General features: G+C 36.9%; 1 protein-coding gene across 1 annotated transcript in view; it reads right to left on the bottom strand.

Moving 5' to 3' along the window:
- The window catches only part of LOC117303945 (calcium/calmodulin-dependent protein kinase type II delta chain-like), a 60,227-nt gene that overhangs the window by 9,021 nt on the left and 25,322 nt on the right, over positions 1 to 25,884 (bottom strand). The window contains exons 10-16 of the mRNA XM_033788413.1: positions 25,036 to 25,078; positions 22,588 to 22,596; positions 12,876 to 12,893; positions 7,255 to 7,335; positions 6,373 to 6,448; positions 4,763 to 4,857; positions 50 to 164 (exon numbers count right to left, since the gene is read on the bottom strand). Of these exons, the coding sequence (XP_033644304.1) occupies positions 50 to 164; positions 4,763 to 4,857; positions 6,373 to 6,448; positions 7,255 to 7,335; positions 12,876 to 12,893; positions 22,588 to 22,596; positions 25,036 to 25,078 (437 nt within the window). The remainder of the gene's footprint in view (positions 1 to 49; positions 165 to 4,762; positions 4,858 to 6,372; positions 6,449 to 7,254; positions 7,336 to 12,875; positions 12,894 to 22,587; positions 22,597 to 25,035; positions 25,079 to 25,884) is intronic.

Genomic DNA, 25,884 nt, shown 5'->3' with positions numbered 1-25,884 from the left:
CAAATCAACAAAACAAAATAAAGGTTAAAAAATGGAGGATTGGGCTCACCGGTCAATATACTGGGTGAGGCGGACATACGCTATGCAGGCAGCATCATCGCCAATCAGATGTACATGGGGATGTAGGATTGTAGTGTTGCGTGCCCTGTTGTTCTTAGACAGTACTGCAAAGGCAAAAGCCAGACGGCGTTTTTCAGACTCTTTCATGCTTTGACCACTGAAACCACTAGGACCACTGGCGTAGGGTTGGGCTGAGGCTGTAGCATTGCATGCCAGAATAATCCAGACAATGGATTTAGTACACCATCCACAAGTGCCATGCCCTTTCTAATAATTTTTTTTTTTTTTTAATAATCGATCTGTTATCGATAAAAATTTAGTTGTGATTTTGTTTTGATTAGTATTGTGGACGTTAAAAGATCGTTTTTCTTTTCTTTTCTGAATATTTCATTGATTATAATCGATCTTTTATCGATAGGAATTTAGTTATGATTTTGTTAGGATTAGTAATGAGGTTAAAGATTCTAGAGCTATTGTTCTCTTCGCATCTGTTTTCCCTTGTAGTTGACTAACTACTATTCGGAGGACGAACCATTTAGGTTTGCCTAAGGAATGCAGTCGAACCCAGAATCTGTTAACCAACAGACCATGAGTTTGATACTCCGGACCATTAGGCCAACGTGCTTCATTAACAATTCGCTTTCACAAAGAAGATTTTCTGTTTGTGGCTTTTCAAAAAGGTATTTGCTTTGCAAAAGCAAAGCCGCTCAAAACTGCCAGTCTAAAAGAACAAGATTCATATCAAGAATGTTTTCTTTTTTTGTTTTGCTCCAACCAAGGCTGAAAACCACTTAAGATTTAGAGCTTTAAACACTCAGAAGGAGAGAACTGCAGAGAAAGCACTCACAATTCCTTCAAGACGACCTTGATCTTTAAAGTGAATTTCTACGTGTTAGTAACACCAAACTACTTTCTAAGAGTTCGTGTAAGACTGTGAAAAAAACACAACGGCTCTCTATCTCTAACGTGTCAATTTGGGGTTTCATGCTTCTTTTTGTCTAGGAAATTTTCTCTATTGACTGTGAAATTTGGATTTGAATATTACTGCTAAAGCATCAGCAATCAAAGGATTAAGGAATTGGAAACACAAAAAGGGGAGAGTTTTGAAATATAAAGAAAGGAATCGATAAAAGAACGATTACAAATTCTAAACAATTGAATTTTGGAAGTTGTAAAAGGCACAGCACGAAATATACTCAACGATTTTGTTACAACGGCCAACTTCTTAAAGTTATTCAACAAATAGTTCCAAAAACCGTTTTAGTTTTTCAAGTTCAAGTTCATGAGTTTCTACAGAAGCACTGTTGTAACAAAATCATTCTACAATGCATGCAAATCATCAAATCAGAAAAAAATGTATAAAACTTTAGGTCAAATTAAAAAGCTACTCTATACAACTACTCCGAGTGACAAGAAAGTGTACTGCTCTAAAATAGAAACGAAAACAAACAATTGCCAATTGGAATTAGGACTATTGGAAACAATGCAAAATCAAATAAGTTCCTTGAAAACGAAGGAACATACCAATGCAAGTTTTGCATCAAAACTCAGCATAATCCTTTACACCCTAATTCAGACATGCAACCCTTTATCCGAAAAGAAATATGGGAAACAAAATGGCCAGTACTTTCACTTTCATTGTGTGGACCAGACTGAAGCTTAGCTGTAAATGGAGCCCATACAACGTCTGGTTCCCACAATCGACAGTTGTTTAATACCAGTGGAAAGCTGCTGCAATTGCAGTTTTGACGAAGTCGTTTCATCAATTGGTAGGTGGTTTGAACCTCTATTTTTAGTTTGTAACTTCCTTTCTTGTCACTGCTAGGAGATATTGAGTAGGATTTGCTGTGACTAGGACTCTCTAAAGTGTCATAACAAAATTTCAATTATGCACCTTTTTACAAATGTTTTTTAAAAGAAAAGCAGGTGGTTTTTTTTGTTACCGGTATTTTAAAACCAGGAATAATTGTTTCAAGACTAACAGATGTCATTTAAATATCTCTATGTTAAATTCATGCAAAATAAGAAACAGTTTTTTAGTAACTGTCAAGGAAACTACTGGTTTTGTCTTGATACACATTTCGAAAACAAATATCAACAGAAGGTTCTTCTGAAATAAAATCAAAAAGAAGTTTTGAGACAACTTCATCATACATGTTTTTTGTTTACTTGTATAAAAAGTTGGCAATAAACTGCATAAAGAGATAACAAATTAAAGGGTTAATAAAATTGTTGATAATCGATTATATTAAATTATCAGTAGAAATTGTTCTAACACAAAACATTCACATACATGTATGGGTGGAACATTTTCATGCAATTCTGATGAAATTACGAAATAAATAAAAACAGTTCATTCGTGGCTATTTTGTGGATGTGATGTACTTTAAATCCATTGTCTGATAAATCATAAAGCACGCATGCTGCGAGTCTCTGAATCAACCAGTTAAGCTTGGAATCAACTTAGTTATCAACAACATCCACTAAGACATGACAGCTTATCCACTCGTTAATCAACTACTTTAGTTGACGTGTCTGCAAAGACTTTTGTCTCGAATGTCAAATGCCGACTTCTGGATTATATCATTACAGAGTTGGTCAACCTCATTCTTAAGTTGAAATCAACTGTTTTTGTTGATGATACTTTGTCGTTGTTTGTGCTGTTGTTGATCCACTCTAAGTCATCCATTAGCTTCCCCGGTAATCCTTGTTTTTTTTTTTTTTTTTACTTACCACTGATTCTGGTATTGTTTATGCTTTGGTAACAATGTGCAGTACATTAACAGAGGGAGACAATGCTCAGTTTTGCAAAATGTGTAACAATTATTTTTGAGTTCCTCGAGATTTGGGTCAGGTCGGGCGATGTTTTTATTTCAAGATAGGATGGAATGGGTTTGGTTTGAAAAGAGTTGGGTCATTACAGATGTATGTGGGTGGGGCTGGGAAGGGTGGGTGGGGCTGGGAAGGGTGGGTGGGGCTGGGAAGGGTGAGGACAGGGCGTGGATGTATATTGAAGAGTTTGGGCTTTGATCGGGTGTGGATGGATAGTGGGATGAAAATATTTGGGTTGGTACTGATGTTGCTTAGAATGTTTTGGTTTTGGGAGGGTACATGGTCGTGGTTGGTTGGGGTAAGGATTGGGAGGGGGGGGGGTAGGGGCAGGGTTTGGTTGGGGTAGATCTAGGAGTGGGTTGAGGTTAGGGGTGGCTTTGGACAGGTGTGGCATGGAAAATTGTGAGGGAATATATTAAGGTTGACTGGGTTGAAACGGTTGGGTTATCAGGGTTGGATTTTAATCTGATTGGATGGGAGGCAGTTTGACGATATACTGGAAAGAGGTATGGATGTAAAAAATGTATGGTGTGGTCGATGAAACCAAACCCCCCCCCCCCAACTCCAATTCTAATTAGCTGTTCTTTTGTAATGCACTTTGTTTCCATTGTAGCATATTGATCAATACACAACTTACCCATTACAGTTTACAGGGAAGGGTGACATGTATATATGCATTCCACATCAATGCTGCATGCATTTTACTGCCAGTGGCCCTAGTAAATGGCTTAATAATATATACATTTGGTGAATACGCCCCAAGTACGATGAGTGCCTGTACTTAAATTGGGACTCAAGAAAGGAAAACAAAAAATGTTTATAACCAGTCCTATAAGTGAAAAAAGTTTCTATACGTGTTAAAATTGAATTGAAGTTGGGGTAAAAACAATAATGAATGTTTATACACGAGGCAAAATATAAATAAAGTTTCATTGTGATGCAAAGTTTCATCTAGTAACACCAACTAGACACTTATAAGTCAAGATAAAGAATCAAAGACAAAAATGGCACAGTTAATGTTTTGGACCTTATAAGGAAAACCAGAGTTTTTTTAGCAGAGGAACATTTGAAATGCAGTGATTTACTTGGGATAAACAAAAAATAATAGATAAATAAAACAATCCCAAATAATAATCAAAAAATGTAGCAAAATTTGTTGTCATATCTAATTTGTAGAAATCAAGTGGGAGTAAAACATAAAGTTGTCTTTTCGAGAGGAAAACAACAAAATCAAATTATTAATGGCAAGATAAACAAAAACAGAGTAAACTAAACATTTCAATTTATTTGATTTTGCAATTTTTGATCTGAGGGCAATAAGCAGATAAATAAATGCAAATATTGGGTGCAGTGCATTTAAGTGCTGGCGCTCTACCAACTGAGCTATTTATATCTAGCCCTATGTTGGCAGTCTCCCTATTTTGTCATACAAATATTTGTTATTTTCAAATCTCAGGAGAATATGAATACATAAAACATAATACACAGAAAAAAACTCGCATTTTTAAGATTGGCGCTGGGATGCATAAATTTCTTGAGACTTAGTAAACAATGCAGTACATTTAACAAAAGTGTATGTTGCAGCCACAAAATGTTACAAACAATTTGCTATTAATGACTGATGAAGAAAAGAAAATCTTTGGTTTTGAAATCGGACAAGTGATGACCTAGCCACTTTCCAACACAAGAGGGCACTATAACATCTGACTGCACCACCACCACCACCAACAGCTTTTTTTTTGTTCACAATAAAAAAGTCACATACTGACATCAACTACACGAAACTGGACTTTGCACTTCACAATGTGGCACTGAGCATTTTACACAAACATGAATAATTCATGAGGGAGGTTATGAATATTCAACATACCATTGTCAAAGTAGAACCTATGAAAATCCATTCCCTCTACTAAGTTCCCAAACGCCTCCGGTTCGAAGCAGGTCATGTGGGGGTCGCACATCTTCCTAGGAAGAGTTAAACAAATTATAACAATAAAATGAAGACAAGACTACATTTCTGTTACGTTTCGCATCATTGTCACTGTAGTCCAGTTGCAATGGACCCTTCCCATAAAATGCTAATTACATTCACGCATGCGTACAGACCCTGTTGGTTGGCAAACGCCATAGAGTTGTGCACTAAGCAGACGCGCAATCGCGTCTGCGTCACGCACCCATTAGCCGTGTACAAAACAGCGCGATGTTCCCTCATTTTGCCAACCAAAACGTTATACATATTTCATGGGAAGGGTCTATTACAAGGTTGTTGGTTCGACTTTTGACTTGGGGTGCTGGGTTATGGGCTTGCTAAATCCAGGTTAGCCACGACAGATTTTCACAGATTTGCTTACCGCCGAATTCTGCGGTTGTGATCACCACTCTTCGCTTACCTGGCAAGTTGAGCTAAGCGAAGAATGCCTAGAAACAACTACATACAAGCACAAGCAAAAAGTCCTTAATAACCTGTGAAATACACTTGACCAAAGCCAGAGTTCCATAGCTGCTTCCGTAAGCGCCAATTCCTTTGATAATATTACGCAGTCATGAAATTGAGCCCAGTTTGTTTGTAGACAACGGATACTAGTTAACCAGTTTGTTTATAGTCAACTAACTATAGCGATCATAACTCTCTTCAAGTTATGGGCTTGCTAGTTAACCAGTTTGTTTATAGTGAACTACATGTAGTACTAGTTAACCAGTTTGTTTATAGTCAACTAACTATAGCGATCATAACTCTCTTCAAGTTATGGGCTTGCTAGTTAACCAGTTTGTTTATAGTGAACTACATGTAGTACTAGTTAACCAGTTTGTTTATAGTCAACTAACTATAGCGATCATAACTCTCTTCAAGTTATGGGCTTGCAAGTTAACCCATTTGTTTATAGTAAACTACATGTAGTACTAGTTAACTAGTTTGTTTATAGTCAACTAATTATAGCGATCATAACTCTCTTCAAGTTATGGGCTTGCTAGCTAACCAGTTTGTTTTTAGTAAACTAACACTAGTTACCAGTTTGTTTACAGTCAACTAGAGGGATCATAACTCTCTTCACGTTATGGGCTTGCTAGTTAACTGATTTGTTTTTACTAAACTAATACCAGTTGACCAGTTTGTTTATAGTCAACTTACTATAGCGATCATAACTCTCTTCAAGTTATGGGCTTGCAAGTTAACCCATTTGTTTATAGTAAACTACATGTAGTACTAGTTAACTAGTTTGTTTATAGTCAACTAATTATAGCGATCATAACTCTCTTCAAGTTATGGGCTTGCAAGTTAACTGATTTGTTTTTACTAAACTAATACCAGTTGACCAGTTTGTTTATAGTCAACTTACTATAGCGATCATAACTCTCTTCAAGTTATGGGTTCGCAAGTCAACCAATGTGTTTATAGTGAACTACATGTAGTACAAGTTAACTAGTTTGTTTATAGTCAACTAACTATAGCGATCATAACTCTCTTCAACTTCTTCTTACGTGTATCCTTCAAAGTCTCCATTGTTGATGACCTCAATCAGAGCTTCTGTCATTTTGATCACCTCGATCTTACGAGCTGAGGATAAAACATAAACAAACCAGTTTATTAATTCAATTCTCATCCACAAAAAAAGTGGCTGTCATTTTTAAAAGTTTTTAAAAGGACTATAAATTCAAGATTGTCCATGCCTTTGTGTTCAAAATCAATTGTAAGTGCTGCAGCAATGATGGTACGGCCAGCAGCAGTCGCAAAGGCGGGCTAAAAAAGACTGGTCTATACGAATGGAGGTTTTAAGAAAAACAAAAATGTAATAGACCGCACAACATCACAAGGTCAGGGACGGCAACTTCAAAGTGAGGGCAACATTTAACTGATTACTAATTACTACCTGGGCCGAAGGTAGAAAATCGGCCAGGACTATACTTTAGCCATAGTGAATTGAGGGTACTTCTTGTTATAAACTTCACTACCGCGGAGCGAGGTCTTAATTGGTCCCTGGCGAAACCTCACCAGCCAACGAAGGCGATTGCCTCCATGCCCCCGGTCATTGCCTTGGTGCCCTTGAAATGTTCCTCCAGAAATTTACAATTTCCTCATAGGGTGCCCTTGAGAAAAGGAGAACATGCCTTGGCGCCCCTGCAGCTGACTTTACGAAACGCTAGGATTAATCCTACATGTATCTCAAGTTAGGACGAGTGTCTAGTCCTAACTTAGGATTACTCTTAAGGTTTACATGTTAAGAGTGCAAAGTTTGGGACTCCTCGTTATGTCCTAAGATTACATTTAAGGTAGAAAGAGTTTGGTGAAAGCGGCGGCTGCTCTATCAAAAAAACAAAGCATACCTGCCTGCCTCACCAAGCAATGCCACAAATCCCACATACCTTTGGTGTCGTCATCCTCCACCACACTACTCTCTTGTGATTCTTTGATATCGTTGTCTTTCTTAACGACAGTCTTCCCGCCTGCTTTGAGAAAAGATCAACACCCTCGTCAGATCAACAGCAATTAAACACACACAATAAGATGGTAACAATTTGGTTTCTGTAACATCAGCATGCCATAACATTCTAAACCAACTTTTCTTTTTTGAGTTGATGGATGAATTTTAGAATTATTAATCATAAGGTTTAGCTTTGGATCAAAATTTGTGTAGTTTTTTTCCCCCATTTTTAGAATTTATGCGCTGCATAAAAGCTGCTATTAATGTTTTAAAATCAGCTACATGCACATTGAAGCTTTGTTTTAACTTTGTAATATGACATTCTAAAACACTTCTGTTATTTGTACTTGATAACTGAATTCTAAATTAAGAGTTAGTGCTTATTAATAATGTTTTTCAAAAGATTTAGGGAAACAGTCGAGGACAAAAATTAGTTTAGAAGTTCAGAGAAACAAAGAATTTTAACTGAAAATAGTTATTTCACCCTTTCCCTAAAAAATGAAAACCGTGAAAAGGTTAAATTATCATTAAAGATTATTTTTTCCTTCCACTTGAATGAAACCTCACAAAACCGAAGCCCTTTAAAACCGAAAGTCTAAGCAAAACTGTAGAAGTTAGATCAGGAAAAGTTGAAAAGATAAAAAGTCAGGCACACGCTGTAAAACTGGAAATGTATGTTCAGCTATAAATGTACATCGGTGCTGGCGTTTTAGATTGAAATACAGGATCATGAGATGAAGGTTGGTACTGCGTTATTGGTGCACTCTCGCTGTTAATCACTACAGATAGGTTAATAATGCATATTCAATCAATTATTCGTCACATGCCGTCATTTTTTTTTCTTCACACGCTAAAGCAATATATGTGATACCAATGCTCCCCTGACAAAGTTCAAAAACGCATGAGACTTGCAAGGCCATTAAGGACTATGGGTAAAATGTATTACAAAATAAGTAACGCTTTTGGGTTTCATCAATTTCCATTCATGTTAACTCAATTGGAACATTCAGTTTAAAAACGCTTGACTGTTTTTTAAGATAGTTGAAAGTTGAACTGATAATGGCATCTCTGACTGCAAAATTGTATATAAATGGATCTTTGGTCAATGAATTGATTTTGAATGAACAGATAGTACAGTCAAAACTTAACCATATCGTCAATGGTTTTTATTTGTTTTCAAGGAAGCTGTCTTTCTCAAAAGTGTTGACAAGTTGAGTGAATATGCATCATACCCGAATAGTTTACAAGTGGTTTTGTGTTATGAGTGCTTTTTTTGATATGACTTTACATATGAAGGCAGGCGGAAAAAGTGGATGGACAAGATGTTAAGCTAAGATTTTAAGCATCTTTGCGATTGCTCTTTGTAACATCACTAACGGTTAAATTAACCACAACTTCATCTAATCGTGGCATATTTCCAATAACAATTGATTATCAAAGGAAATCTATAAGCGTTGATTGCCACCAAGTATTTCCTTAAATCAGAAATATCAACTTGACACATTTTCTTTACTTCCCTGTTACATTCCTTTTTGATAGCTTAATTAAATAATATTTTAAATAATTACGGTCACCCTTAAGACAAAGTCCCTCAACCAGGCCTGGAATTTCACCTTTGAGAGGGCAAGGCCATTTTCATTTTTAAAAAGGGCACTTCCATTGGAAAATCTTAAAGTCTGTGGGAATTTCTTGAAGGGGCACCAAGGCCAAGACCAGGGCAAGGGAGACCATGGCCTCCTTCTTTGAAATTCCAGGCCTGCCCAACTAAAAACTGTATCTAGGAATGAAACAATCATGCATTTTTAGGGGGGGGGATATATTGTTAAAGCAGATTGATATCTATATCAAACAGGTAATTTTCTTTTAGTCTACAAAATACTCAAATCATCAAACTGAATGGCTGGGACCAGGTCTGGACTTTTTACCACAGAGGGGGGAGTTCAAACCAGTTTTTACAATCACTATCGGATGGGAATTCACCATGCAGAACATGCTTTGTTAAAAAATAATATCATAAATAAATACAAATGAGAAAAAAAAAAAAAAAAAGTTCGCTGAAGGAAACTAAATATACCGCTTTACCAATTTAACTCAAATGTTCATGAGTTTGATAAAAAGGTTTGGATTCTTAAATGTGAAGGGAATTTCTGTGGAATTTCACCAGATGAAGAGACTTGAAATTTACATTGAGATTAAAATGTGGATTGATGGTAGCTTCCTTCTGAAACACAAGTTCCCAAACCAACTTTCCCAGTGGCTTTAAAGGGTCTGCTGTCGATTTCACCAAACTCTTCCTAACTTAAAGGAACACGTTGCCTTGGATCGATGCCTGAAAGATGTTGTAAAAGTAGAATACAATGATCTACACAAATATGCCTCGAAATTGCGTGGTTTTCGTTTTACCCTGTCGACAAACACGGTCGGCCATTTATGGGGGGTCAAAAATTTGACTCCCATAAATGGCCGGCCGTGTTAGTTCGCGACGTAAAATGAAAACCGTGCAATTTTGAATGATACTTGTGTGGATCATTATATTCTACATTTAAAACACCTTTCTATCCATATGCATTTCATAACAAACGGTTTCAAACGCTTTTCATAGACCAACTCGTCCGATCCAAGGGAACGTGTTCCTTTAAGATTAATCTTTAGGACTTAGGACGAGTCCCAACCCTGCACTGTAGCATGCAGACCTTAAGAGTAATCCTAAGTTAGGACGAGTTAGGACGAGTTACTCATCCTAACTCGAGATAGGATCAATCCTAGCGTCTCGTGAAATCGACAGCAGGGTACTTTTTGAAGGACACAAAACACAATGTCCACAGATTTACATAAAAATCAGTTTAAAGACAATGGGATTAGTAAGCTCCCCTTAAATATTACTTGCTGAGATGCTGTAGTTTTTGAGAATTGAGTAGAACAAGTCACCAAAATAATTTTTGGAGATGTAAAGCGTAGTTTCATGACATTGTTTTATACTATATCAACCTCTCCCCATTACTCATAATCAAGAAGGATTTTATGCTGATAATTATGTTGAGTAATTTCCACTGCCTTCAAATTCCCTAAAAAGAGAAAGTTCAGCTAAAGTGATATCAAATCCTAACACAACTGCTAACAGGAATTCATGTATGTCTAGTTTTCTGTTTGAATCTCAAGATTCTATTAACATCACTTCATTCAAATCAAACTCAGATTCTAAACCTCTAATCAACCGTCTCCTGTAGTCGCTTTGTTTCAGTTCTTTCATCTAAATAGCTCTACAACTCTCTTTCTGAATATTTAAAACAGGTTTTTCACTTGAAGGTTTAGGGGTGGGGCTCCTAATATGCTAGCTTGAACTTTACTACGAGTATCTACATGCTTTAAAGGAACATTACATAATTGGTTTTTGCAAACAAAAAAGGTTGCTGGAAGTGTAAGCACTTTATGTAATCCACCCTAAACATAAACTGACAAACTGTCGAAGTTTGAGATCAATCGGCCATCTGAGTCACGAGAGAATAGTGAAAATTTTGCATTGCATCGATGCCAAAACAAAAATGAATAAAATGCTCACTGAGCGATAAACTCCAAACGCGAAGTTAGATAATTTATATCTCATCAAATATGACATTTTAGACAGAAATATTTCAAGGGATGTTTTCTACTATCATCCTCATTAGACCGTGTAAGTTTTATGTAAATCTGTGATCATCACGTTTTTTTATTCTTACCAATTCTGTAACCTTCCTTTAAATGTTTGTCCTATAATAATGTTGTCAATGTAATATCAGTAATTATTAGTATGTTTTGAGTCAGTAAAATACCAGTTAGTTGAACAGGAACCTCTATCTACACATTAAGGGCGTGAGAACTACTACGAGAGAGCGCGAGTGTTACTTTAGTAAAAACCCAACCACCACGTATCAACTATTTTGGTTACACACTATGTTTGTAACAACCTATCCCTGTATCTACATGTAGTATATTGACCAACAGAATAGACTATTTTTGTAGGGCCATCTTTGTTGGGTTTCCAGTTATCACACAGTGATAACAACAGGTCTTCTTGTTCCATTTTAAGGGGACCAGACTACTCTATTCCATCCAGCCTCAGTTTGGGCTACAGTGGGATTAAATAAATGGCCGAAAACATAAATGGCCGCACCAAGATTGATCTATAGTGTTCTGAATCAAGTAGATTTTAACCCCTACTTCGTCTGGGCATAATTCAAGTTTTCTTTCTCACAAAAAAAAAATAATAAATATTCTTCCAATCAATTTTGTATTTGATTCAGTCACTTCTACTATTTCTTTCTAATTTGATGGACACAGTTTTTTTGGTATTTTTTTAAACTTTTTTCTGGCTTACTGGAAATGGACAAAATTAATTTCTGCCTATCTATGTCAAAAATTATATTGTCACCACATTGTTTTTACAAAGCAACAAACTGACATTTACAGAAAGTAAATAAGTGAGGGTATAAAAGTAATATTATCCCACAACAAACCTTGTGCACAACGAAAAAAAACCTGACCTTTTGAAACTAGAGAAAATAAATTTAACCAGATACGAGGACTTATTTAAAGCTAGTGCGCCAAATGACCCCAAAAAATGAAATAAATTATTACATATTATTTAATTTACAATTGTTAAAAGATAAGTGTTCACAACATGTGGTTAACATTTATCTGGAAAACTTAAGTCTTTTCCAAAGACCCGAACCTCTAGGTTAGAGAATGGGAAATAGTGATGGAGTTACCATGGTAACAAACTCTATCGGATAAGAGTGGTGTTAATCGGGGTCACATGACCAAAGGGGATCGGGATAGGAGTGAAATTAGTTACTGGTTACTTCAGCCCTCTGGGAAGGTTCTTCAGAAATCGCAAGGAATGTTTGTATATAATACTTAGCTTGCTGTCCATTTTAATCAACCTTGAACCCAGGCTGATGGCCCTTATACATCCTTCCCCCCCGCCCCTGGAATTTTCTTGTAGTTTTAGTAAAACCTAAGCTCCCGATATTGATTTTTTTTATACCCTGACTGGGTGTCAAACAAACTATCCCAATTACCGGTAGAGTATACTTTCAACCAGATGGAGCCCACTTTTCAAAATAAGGATGATGCAGTCAAAGTCAAACAAACTATCCCAACTGGGTTTACTTCTACCCAGATTGGGGTATACCTAATACCCCCATTGTAACATTTCATCCAATGAGGGTATCAATGATCCCTAATCCAAGGAAACTGCTGGGGTACCAGTAAAAATAAGCTTCCCTACGCTGTGTACGTAGTAAAGGACAAATTGAAAAGAACTTGTACAGTGAATAATAATTGCCTGAAACTGCATGTTGTAGCACTCACAGACTGGTGTGTTTTTGTTCTTCAAAAAGCATGCTTAAAAGAAATAAACAGGTAGCCCTGGACTAATCCCTGCCGACAGGGACAAAACAACACTACCCATGACAACAAAGCTTAAAGTTCACATCAAACACTTCTCTTGCAGCTTTCCTCCGAAACGTTCCGGCTCTCTTCCCCCGGCAAAAAAAACATAACTGATACGTCGCCATTGCTTACCCTTTTCCTGACTTTCCCCTGTGTCAAAGGATAGCAATGAATGATGGGAGATAAAACAAGGTCATAGGTCATTGAATATCATAGCATTGACTACTGCACCATGTCATGGCGGACATCTTTCTTGTTGAAGCATTGTTTTATGCAGCGGCTCGTTTGTTTTCTTCTTTCATATCTGGTCCATTGCTAGAAAAATTCCCGAAACTAGATCTTTGAAATTTGTCTTTCTCTCTTAGTTAAAAATTGTGTTTTTTTACTAGCCATTAAAAATCTTAAAATAAAGTGCAACCTTAAACTGTATCATGTGGTTTAGAGACTTGTTTTTTCATCTTAAATTTTTATGATCTCATTTTGGTTAGAAAAAAAAAATCGCAACAAATCGAGCCGATTGGGTGTAAAATGATATCACTGACTGTCCAAACAAAATAACTTGCTATTTCTTGCTCTCTTTTTTTGCCGCAATCAGTCATATTTATTATGTTCTGTTGCAAAAAGCTTCTCTATTAATTGGTGAGAAAACAAAATGGCGAACATTTTCTTTTTGAATTGCCACATTTTCTATACCACAAGAAGAAAAGATGAACTCCTGAGTATGGACACAGCCTTTTCCGTGATTAGTTTCCAAATTTCCACCCCAAACGGTTAATCTTTTAATCGCAGACTTTGCAATGTCTAGTTCTGGATGCCAACAAAAGGAACATCTACTTTTTAATGTCTGTCATAAATTTCTGACAGCCTTTTTTATATTCATATTCTTTTCAGAAGCATGGATAGCTTTTTAACAATTTTGCAAATGATATTCTCGAGGTCTACTTTTTTCAGCTTATACTTATTTGTGGGGGGTAAAAAAAACAAATAAAATAAAATAACTTCAATTCAAGTTGCTGATTCTACAAAGAAAGGGTTTGTGCACTACATGTACATGTAAATAAATAAATAAATAAAATGCCTCTAAACTTTGGTAAAACTCTACCCATGCCTCTGTAGAGAAAAGGGTGCGCAGTACAGTTTTAAAATATTTTAGCCTACATGAAACGGCAGTTGTGTATTTTCGTCTTGAAAGACTTCTACAATCCGCCGGCAGAAACTCAGATTTTCTGGGAAAGTATACAATGTTCATTGTTGGCCAAGTAATTTCTTCCATTGTTTTACCCCAGCATGCAGACAGGACATTTTTCTAGGACATTCTAATACCAGAGGGGGCAAAACACAGGGGAAAATCTGGAAGTTAGATTTCATTTACAAAACACTGCATGCTCAACTTGTACTAAATGAGATAAAAAACTGTGAATGGGAGGGACAGGCTGCTGTTTTATGTACCAAATCCATTCTGTGGTTTATGTTCACTGTTGAATTGGACTAGGTCACTTTAAAAGAAATACTACATGAAACGGCAGTTGTGTATTTTCAACCTCAGTCCCAAAAAGCTGATATCATTAGCAAGTACCTTTTGGGAGGAGGTTGAATGCACTAATAAAGAGTTAAAACTAGTCTCCCACATCAATCATTATCAATGGACCAATCAAATCAGTCAGCAAACGATAGCTCCGCCCACCTGATATTCCATGTGAATTTGATTAAAGTGATGGTTTGCTCCAATAACTTTTGGGAAAATCCATTGTATTGAAAGGGGTGTATAGCCCAGCTGAAACTACTCAATAAAAATTGTGACAACAAATTGACACACAAACTTGCCATGGTACCAATTATTACACAAATTCACACTTTAAAAGTTAAAAAAAAATGTTTGGCTGATACTTTTGTCAATGCGTGCAAATCAAGTTTGCATACATGTAAATATTAAAAATAATGAGATTTCATGTAAAAGAAGCATGTGCAGAAAACTTTTTCTTTTCTACAATATTTATCAAAATATGGAAAGTGGTTGAAATATTTACTTATTGCCAAAGACTTTTAATTCTGGTTTTTAACTATCCACAATAATTTGTACGTGAGAAACTGCGAACAAATTGGGGGGAAAAAAAACATAAAAGGTAATTTTCAGCATTTTTAGAAAGGCAAAATGATCTTGTGAAATTTGTTTTCATTAGTTTTGGTACAATTTAGAGAGTTTTTTTAGTTATCTTGTTTTCAGTCAATCTGGAGATCAGACCATTATTATAAAGGGATTTAAAAGAATCTTAAAATTGCTTTAAAAAAATGTATTAAAGTCAGTGGACACTATTGGTTATTTCTCAAAATAATTACTTGCATAAAACCTTAATTGGTAACAAGTAATGGGGACAGGTTGATAGTAAAAAACATTGTGAGAGGCGGCTCCCTCTGAAGTAACATAGTTTTTGAGAAAGAAGTAATTTTCCACGAATTTGATTTCGAGACCTCAGATTTAGAATTTGAGGTCTCAAAATCAAGCATCTGAAAGCACACAACTTCGTGTGACAAGGGTGTTTTTTTTTTCTTTCATTATTATCTTGCAACTTTGACGACCGATTGAGCTCACAGGTTTGTTATTTTATGCATATGTTGAGATACAGCAAGTGAGAAGACTGGTCTTAGACATTTACCAATTTTGTCCAATGTCTTTAAAAAAAAAAAGTATGGGAGTTTCTCAGTCACCATAGGACTCAGTTTTAAACTGTCACGGCAAATAGTTGTATGTGGGAGACCAGGTTTAATACTAGAAGGGGATTTTTACATGATGATCACTACTCAAGCAGCTCTGTTATCTAAAAAATACACAATTATGACAAACCAATGTTAATTGTTCCAAGAATATCTACAGTCACGGTTAATCGATCCCATACCTTAAAAAACCACACACTGATCAATATTTGTTATACTTAAAAAAAAAAAAAACAATACGAATCACAATTTACAATTTCAACACTGAAGCATGCTTAACAGAATCTTTAGTACTAACAGACAGAGGGAAAAAGTAACGAAAAGTCGTCAAGGAAGGAAGCAGAAAGCAAGTTTTTTTTAATGAAAAGCGCAAGAAGAGAGTTGCGGAAGAGGTGATTGTGCATGAAAAGGGTGAGTCTGCTGGCAATGTTATGTGTCCATCCGGTTTGAGTGACAAGACATGCAACCTTTGCACTCCTTGGTGTTTGACCAGGGAGTACACCTAAACCATAATACAGCTGAACAGATACCTCTAACCCTGACTCCTTGTACGTTTGGGCAACATGTTTAATGTCCTTTCACAGACCTTGGATTAACCCACACCCCCACTAATTGCTGTGGTGCCCTGTGCTTTTTGCAGTAGTGCCCTTTGCAAAGTTCCAACATTTATTTTTTACATTTTCCTCATAGAAGTGCCGCTTACCAGAGGGAAAATACTGTGCCCTACAAGAATGAAGTTCAAGGAAACCTAATCAAGACGAAACATGTCAATCTCTCTCATACAATTATCGATTTTAAAGATTATGGATTGCACAAATCGAGAAATTGTGATTCAGCAACTAAACAACAACACTTATTCAAGTCATTGTGAATACGCTGTTAGCTTGGTGGGATTCGAACCTGCAGCCGTGTAACTGTAAGTCTTGTAGTCTAACTTCTGTGGTGGCTGTAGGGTCCTGAAACCCTTTAAAATCTTTCAAAGAGCCAATAAAGGATGATCTCAATGTTTCAACTATTACCTTTTTATGGCCAAATAGACATCATAGATACCGGTTAATAACCATTTTACTCTCAAAATTTGCATTTAGTAATGAATAACTCGAGTCAAAAATGCACCCGGCCGCGCGGCTTTTTCAGCTGAGAGTCAAAAATGACTTTTTTATTATAATGACCTCTTGACGCCAGTGACGATGTTCCCCTAATTGCTGATTGGGTTTGAACACAGTTCTCCAGCTTTGGCAAACTGAGGCGCTATTTTCCACACCAAATAGCAGCCACTGACGTCACGATTCCTTTGTCACGCAGATTTGTTTGACCCCGAGTTTTTCAGAAATTTTGCTAGAAGCGTTCTGTAGAAAACACATTTTTACCATGTTTTAACGTGAGGTAAGAGACTCGTTATATTTTTGTTATGTTTCCTGGATGGACTCCAGCTATTAGAAACTGTAATATCTATATATTTGAGATCATCCTTTATTGGCTGTTTAAAAACATGCTTATTGAATATGGTGGATTTGTGGACTCTTTGAATGGTTTAGCTTTGACTTTGCGTTATTAGAACCACCACCTAGGAGTAAGGGTTAAGAGTTAAAAGTTCAAGAAGCAAGTACGGCACTGGTTTTTTAAAATCCTCATTTAGTGGAATTTGTGAGCCGAAATATCTTCACATAAAACTCACTTTGAACTTTCTTCATTTATCATGATTGTGAGTTTAGTTTTTACCAGTATGCTTCTGAGTGGAATTTAGCAGACTACCAGCCAACACAAAAGTTTGGCGATTAAGTCGTGACTGGTCCCCCGGTACTTTTAGCCCACAAACACAAGCATTGAGGACTGTAGCTGGTTCTCAATCTAAATACCTTGAAAGGTCAGAGTTCAATCAGAACTCAAGGGTCAGAGTTCAACCTCACGGATCTTGCAGTACAACTACTTTAGTATGTTAGTAATGTATTAGCTATTAATGTGTTATTACACAAGTATAAATTTATGTTATCAACTTAACAATTAACAGTGAGACATCAACAAAGATCTAGCAAAAGGTATTATGCGAATTGAAAGTGCTTTTGAATCCCCTCCAGTCACAAAACAGTCTTGGTTCCAAGACTATTGGTGTTGCGTGGTCACACACAACCAACGTTCCGATCTACGCACGGCAAAAACTGTACACGATTGTAATGAACGAGCGTTAGTGGGCACTCTTTTTCCCTGATTTCTGTATGTGAGATCCACAGACATATAATAAAAAGAGAGCCCACTAACGTTCGTTCGTTACAATCGTGTACAGTTTTTGCTGTGCGTAGATCGGAGTGTTGGTTGTGTGTGACCGCGCAACACCAATGGTTTTGGAACCAAGACTACATCCACAGACACATAATAAAAACAGCGCCCACTAACGTTCGTTCATTACAATCGTGTACAGTTTTTGCCTCTCAAAGACCCAAATCCAGGCCTGCCTTAACACAAGAACAATGTGACTAAGGATAGGTGTAGTGCATTGTGTTTTAAATCAACAACTCTCTCACAAAAGTTAGTCAAAAGTTAGCTTTTTAAAAAGTACATCTAATTAACACAATGTAGTTGGAATTGCTGTTAAAGTGGTGAGTTTTTGCGGCACCAGACATAAAAAGTCCTTTGGCTGCTCTGAGCATGTGCGCATTAGCTCAGTATTGCGCGCGTATGCGCACTACTGGTGAGAACGAGACCACCAAAAAGTCTCCCCATGTCTATTCAGGATGGAAAATGTAGACTGGGAAGTAATTTAAACTTCATCATGGAGCAGCCATCTTGTATTTTTTGGTCCATGGAAATCAAAGCAACTAGACTGGGCCTGGACGGTCAAACAGTCTGGCACCTTTTCATGTGCCATGAGAATCAGTACTTATAACTGTGGATGCTCACAGGGTACAAGACCAAGATGGTTGTTGCATGATAACAGGGTGTTGCCTAGGTTAAAAATAAGTACCTAAAAAAAAAAATCAATAAACTTATAATAAAAAAATTAAGTAGCGAACACTTTCACCAGCCACTGACGATGTTCATGATAAACAGCGAGTGTTAAAAAATATACAACAACTTCTACATCACTGATTATACAGAGGGGGTGGCCCGATACTGGATTATGGGAGAGTAATTTCAAACAAATTAGGCATAACCCATTATAGGTCAATCTTTTCATGACAAGTTCAGATGTGACCTTTCAGGTCATTTCAGATATGACCTCAAGAGACAAACAAGATGTTTCTAGGTTCAAAATAAGTATGACCAATCACTTAGATAAATCTTTTCCTGAAAATTTCAGATATGACCTCATAGGTCATTTCAGATATGACCTCAAATGATATTTCATATATCGACCTAAAATGGCAATTAATATATGACCTCAAAGTTCAACTCAGATATGACCTCAAGAGACAAGAAAGGTGACCTCAAGAGACAAGAATGGTGAACTTGGGGGCTCATTCTAAATGTTATTTTTGTTATGTTGAATTAATGTGTACAAAATACAACACAAATGGACAAATTATGACTTATTAAAGACAATGGACACTATTGGTAATTGTCAAAGACCAGTCTTCTCACTTGCTGTATCTCACCATATGCATAAAATAACAAACCTGTGAAAATTTGAGCTCAATCGGTCATCGAATTTGCGAGATAATAATGAAAGAAAAAAAACCTTGTCACGCGAAGTTGTGTGCTTTCAGATGCTTGATTTCATGACCTCAAATTCTAAATCTGAGGTCTCGAAATCAAATTCGTGGAAAATTACTTCTTTCGCGAAAACTACGTCACTTCAGAGGGGGCCGTTTCTCACAATGTTTTATCAACCTCTCCCCATTACTCGTTACCAAGTAAGGTTTTAAGCTAACAATTATTTTGAGTAATTACCAATAGTGTCCACTGCCTTTAAGCTCACAATATCTTTGACTTTAAAGAACCTTTGTGTAGTTAGCCAACAAACATTGTGCACGACAAATCAACGACAGCTAGAATGAGGAGCTAACCTGACTTAGTTTGCGGAGGCACTTTCGAAGCGGACAAGGAACAAAGAAGAAGAGAGAGCGGGGAAAAAACGATGCAGAGAAAAAGGGAAAGCAACGACGATGAAAGAGATAAAGTAAAGTTGGTGGCATTACAGGAGAGAATAAAGTGAAAAGGACATGGAGTTTGACAAACATGAGGAGTCAGTGCGAAAGAAAAATAATAAATGAATGATTCAGGAAATCGAAACGGTTGAAAGTAAGAAAGAGTAGAGGGATGGTGTTTGGGGGATACGAAGGAAGGAGGAAGTATATGAAAGAATTATAAGAGTAAAGGAAGGGTGAAATAATCGAACATACAGAGAGGAAAAAATGAGAGAAGAAAAGACAACAAGAACATCAATAACACTATCTAGAGACTTATGAAACAACTATTGACTCCTGCAAACAACTATTGACTGCTGCAAAGGGCAACAGTATACACATATTGACTGACAATGAGGTCACTTGTGTACATATATTCCCCTGAGGGACTTTGAGCGACCAGAAGAGGGACCACTGCAGTCAGCATTTAGTAAATTTATAGGATTATCGCAAAAATTCTTAAAGGGTGCCCTCCCCACTGATGTTACATCTAAGGGGGGTTTTCCCGGGTGGGGACATAATACAAGAATCATAACATTTTGGTAAACGGGTTATTTATTTGTTTGTTTGTTGGTTTCATTCTTCCTTATGCTACAGAATCTCCCATATAAAGAATAAAAGCAGATATGAAAGAAAACCAAAACCCAAAACACAAAAACAACTGGCTTTTACATGTAGTTCAAAGTCTGGGAAAAGACAGTGGTGTAAAGTTTGGGTTGACATTATAAGGTAACTATAAACACTACAACCCTGTTGACTACATCCTCTGTAGGTTTACAGAATGGTTACTCAGCAATTGATGCATTGTTGACTACAAACATTCTCCCTATGGTTACATGGTTACCTAGAAGCAGCTGCAGGATGACGATGAACATTCTCCAAATGGTTAAAAGAAACATGACACAGTTTAAGTCGCTGCTTACAGAAAGTGAAGACAAGGCTCTTAAAGGGATTGTATTTGGTTGGAAATTGGAACCCACTGTTATTTTAAATCCTATAAAATATTTGTAGTTATACCAGTAAAACTAACCTGTGAAAATTTCATTTTAAGGAGGATTCTTTTTTCGTCAGATATTGCCAAAAATATGGAGCGGTTACGCCCCTGCAAATGGAATACACCAACCTCGTTGCCAGGGGTGATCAATCTCGCCGCGCCATTTTTTCCCAGCATGCCTCACTGGATCATAACCCCTGGAAGTGTGACTTCAAAATATCCAAACATAAGGGATATTACAATTAGTCCTGTGGTTGATCCGTTCTGTGTTGGGCGTTAGTCGCTCACACGCTGGATGCGCTGGACGCACATCTTTATACACATGCGTTTTGGCATATAGAGCCTTTTGGAGATGCACGCCGTTTCAAATTTTGCGCAGTCATGATAGCCAATCAAAGACATGGATCGGAGTTTCCCTCCCAGGGGTTAAGAGACGTACGCAGAGCTAGCGGATGATACAGCACCCTGCCCATGGTACGTGGTTGGGAATACACAATCTGAACCCTTTGACGGTTTGTTCACAAACATAAGGGATGATGCTTTGGTTCAGCTACAAGGCCGGAGCTGTAGAAGTGATATTTGGCCCTAGGAAAACATTAGGAAAGATGTATTGAGTACAAGGGCTGACCCACATGTACATGAGGTGATTTTTTTCAATAGACTTTTCAGGCTAATTAAAGACACTATTGGTAATTGTCAAAGACTAATCTTCACAGTTGGTGTATCTCAATATATGCATAAAATAACAAACCTTTGAAAATTTGAAAATCGGTCAGCAAAGTTGCAAGATAATAATGAAATGTGGAGTAGTGTGTGCTTTTAGATGCTTGATTTCGAGACCTCAAATTCTAAATCTGAGGTCTCGAAATCAAATTCGTGGAAAATTACTTCTTTCAACTCCACTTCAGAGGACTTCAACCTCTCCCATAACTTGTTTCTCAAGTAAGGTTTGAAGAGAATAATTATTTTGAGTAATTACCAATAGTGTCCACTGCCTTTAAGTAAGAAGACTATCATGCCTGAGACACTTAGAGACTCAAAATAAATTTCAATGGGATACAAAAAACTTGTTATGTTTTCATTAATCACCACGTTACCACGAGTCGAAAAACCAAAAACTCTGGCATCGTGTTGCCCCGCATTCAAAATCATGAATGCATCTCTCTCGCATTCAATACAGTCTTAAGACTTGCCTTTTTTTAACGAGTATATTTATCACCAAATTATCACCAAAGCATAAAATGTACACAAAGCGAATACTAACAACGAGAGTAAAAATGCTGATTATTGAAAAAGATGAAAATGCAAAAAGATTATAAGATGATACAGTCCATTGGCCTGTTTAAACGCACGCCAGTTTGTCACACAAAATGCACGGCTACTCAACCCACACCAAAAACTACGAGTATACAGTCAGTAAAACTGAAGTGCGACTTGAAAGTTTGCAAGAATTCCGCTGAATTAAGTCAAACGCTAAATTCAAATCGGTTTATTTTTTTTCTTCTTAATAATTTCAAATTTGCAAAGTTGCAGGTCACTTTCAAAGTTGATCCTGAAATGCTATGACAAGGAAGCTGCGAAAGCTCACAACAACGTCATTATGACAATGTTACAGTGACAACATATTATTCCTGCGCCGCAAGTTAGCGTGTGTATAAACATGACTGTAAACGATATTGATCGGTTAAAGAAGAGAAAAAAGACATTAGAGAAAAACCTCCCGCCATTTTGATTTTGTTCGTGCAAAGATGCAGATTAACTGTGAGTTATTTTATAGAGAGCATTCGTTAGTTCCAAGCTCTAACCTTGGGGTTGGGTCTTGTGGCTCAGACCGGATGGAGACACAAAAGTGTCAAGTCAAAGCAGGATCAAGAAATGCAGGAGATAGAGATGAGAGCGACATGAACAAAGTAACAAAGGAATGGAAACAACGAAAAATAAAATAAAAAGAAAGCAAAAAATAAAATCCTAGAAGTAGGAATTTTTCAACCAGAGAAATAAATGTAGTTCTTACTGGACCATTCTCTCATTGGGTACGATGGGTGACGAGGGTGGGTGGTTTTTTTTTTGAAAAGAAAGAAGGAAAAAATAAAATAAAAATACATCATTTATTCAAATATATATATTTGGATGAAAGCTGTGTTTGTCTTCTCCGTCGACGCCTTTAATCTGCCTTAATCAAAAGTGAGGGGGGAAAAAACGCATCAGAAAACTGGAAATCATTGTTTGTTGATCTCCAAAATGGAAATGGTCACAAAAAGCAAAACAATTAAAAAATCTAAAAAAAATTATTCTGGCAAGTTCTCTGCTTTCGAAAAGGTAGCGTCACCTTTTGATATGTCGATACGTTTCATTTCTAAATCAGTCGATGATAGCTACAACCTAGTTTCTGTCTTTAATTTAAAAAAGAATACTTATTGTCTAACATTTAAAAGCATTAACAGTTGCAGATCAAGCAGGAGTCAAAATATCCGCAGCTTCTAAATCAATGTTGTGTTATCACTTTGTTTTGGTGGATAGATTCTGCACCTGACGTCTTCTTAACACCAACGCACAGTTTAAAAAGTTAAGTACTAATCTATCATCTTGTCTACTAAACAAAACATACATTGGTTACGTATTACCAACTATAAAAGGTCGCCAGAGAGCTTATTTTGGTATCACTTTTCAAATCCAATACTTTGACTTTGAAACTAGTAAAAATAGAGTGAAACTTTTTCTAGGACAACTTAGGGCCACACGTCCCCCCTTGCTCAGTTTGAAATAAAATCTCAAGAAATTTTGTTGAGCCTTGAACATTTTCTGTAAAAAAAATGTCATTAAAATCTATAAATTGTTTAACAACTACAGCGACCACAGTATTCAAGTTGACTTGATGAGTAAATGGCTTAGACATTGAATCGGACGATCTGCAGGGGGAGGGGGGTTGCAAACTACAATCACGATGATGTCAAAGGTCACTTCAAGGCACGCACATAGCAGTAACTGTTTCATGCGGTAGCACCTAGTGTACATCTCTTTTTGAGTAGTGTTGGATCTGAGAAGAACCTGTGGCAACACCTCAGTAACTGTTTCATTTGGTGAGGTTTTGCGGTGCACCTCATGTAATATCTTTTTGAGTAGTGTTGGATCTGAGAAGAACCGTTGGTTGACAACTCCGTAACTGTTCCATAAACTCACTGTACAAGCAAGTTTTAATGTGACCATTTTAGGCAGGACTTTATACTCCAGTTTTTCTTCATCACTTAAGACCCCCTTACAGCTTGTCTTTTTCATGGGTGGCCCTCAGTTGGCAGTCAGTCAATACTAACTTAACCCAATTGTGAGCAGTGTTAGCTTGCGCATCAGGCACTGTCAATCTATCCCAATTGGGATAAACCTATACCCTGATGGTTACAATAAGGGTATACGCTGTACATGAGTGCAGTGATGGGTTTTCCTCAGTTACCATCAAACAAACTATCACAATTAGAGTATTTTTATACCCTGATGAAACCCACTTTTCCAAATGAGGGTATCAATGGTTCGCAATCTGGGTATATTTGAGTGCAGTGGTGGGTTTTTCTTTGTTCACTGTCAAACAAACTATCCCAGTTTTGGGTATACTTACACCCAGATGGAACCCTTTTTTGCCAAATGACGGTAATAATGGTTAGCAATCTGGGTATATTTGAGTGCAGTGATGGGTTTTCTTCAGTCACTGTCAAACAAACTATCCCAATTAGGGTATACTAATACCCTGATGGAACCCACTTTTCCAAATGAGGGTATAAATGGTTACCAACTCTGGGTATATTTGGGTTGCGGCGATGGGTTCTGCGGTCGCAGCCACTACCGCCACTCTAACATTACCAAACGAAAATGGATAAAACATTCTCTAATATTGTGCAATACTTGAACTGACCTTTGACCTAGGTTCCATGGTGCAAGGAAATGAGATGCAAATTTGTCGGTAATTTTCAGGGACGGACCCGTACTTACGAGAAATAGCATTTTTCACAGACGTGGAAGACATTTCTAAGTTTGTCGAGGGAAGAACACACTTTTTAATCAAAAGCAAATTTTAAGGTGAGTTTATTTACAGTAAATTCAAAAACTACTAAAAAATAAAATACATAAATTAGTGTCTATCAAACTATGACTACCCTGCTACAAAAAAAACATGATAAATTGTTTTGTCACCTTAATCTTTATAAATACATAATTTCCATTTGAAAAGTTGACGTCACATCTTCAAAGGTTTAAAAACTGTTTTGCAGATATAAGAAAACTCTTTAAGATGACAAACACATCTTCAAGTGAGTGAATAAAGACGCCCCTGTCCATTCTGGGGTTTTGTCCTTGCTCTTTCCTTTCTGTTTGAACTCATCACAACTTTTCAAATTATCTAGGAAGAGAGTAAACACAATGTGGCTACTTGAGACATTTGATCCACAAAATAAGAAACTTGGTAGATACTTACTAGAGAAGTTCCTAGTCGCTAGCATTGTCGTCAAGATGGCCCCCTGTAACAAAATCAGACAGAAATCATTATTAACTTTGCATTTCATCTTTTTCATTTCATTTATTCTGGTTATGAGCCAAGGATTGGATTTCACAAAGAGTTAAAGGCAGTGGACACTATTGGTAATTACTCAAAATAATTAATATCATAAAACCTTACTTCGTAACGAGTAATGGGGAGCTGTTGGTAGTATAAAACATTGTGAGAAACAGCTCCCTCTGAAGTGACATAGTTTTTGGAGAAAGAAGTGATTTTCCACGAGATTGATTTCGAGACCTCAAGTTTAGATTTGAGGTCTCAAAATCAATCATTTAAAAGCACACTACTTTGTGTGACAATGGTGTTTTTTTCTTTCATAGTTATCTCGCAACTCCAACCAACCAATCAAGCTCAAATTTTCACAAAATTATGCATATGTTCAGATACACTAAGTGCAAAGACCAGTCTTTGACAATTACCAAGTGTCCACTGCCTTTAAGGCTAGTCTTATCTCAACCTAAGTAGGACGAGTTACTCATCCTAACTTGGGACTAGCCATACATTTTTAATAGCTCCTAGGACTACAAGTAGTCCTCAGTTAGGACTAGTCCCAACTCTTTGTGAAATCGACCCAAGGACTCTCAGAAAGCAAAATTTAATAACTGAACTAGCCAAAAACCTCATGGAGAGAAAGGATGTTTTAGTTTTAGATGTGGAAGGAAAAACACAAAGAATGGGAAACTTTTGAGATGCTGCGGACATAACTGTCCTTTAATGCTGGACATGCTCAGTATTGCGCGTACATGTTGATCTGAGAACGCGCACTAC

The sequence above is a fragment of the Asterias rubens genome, chromosome 20 (genome assembly GCF_902459465.1).
Source record: "Asterias rubens chromosome 20, eAstRub1.3, whole genome shotgun sequence".
Lineage (NCBI taxonomy): Eukaryota > Metazoa > Echinodermata > Asteroidea > Forcipulatida > Asteriidae > Asterias > Asterias rubens.
The sequence above is the reverse complement of the archived record's forward strand: the minus strand, read 5'-3'. Positions and strand labels throughout refer to the sequence as shown.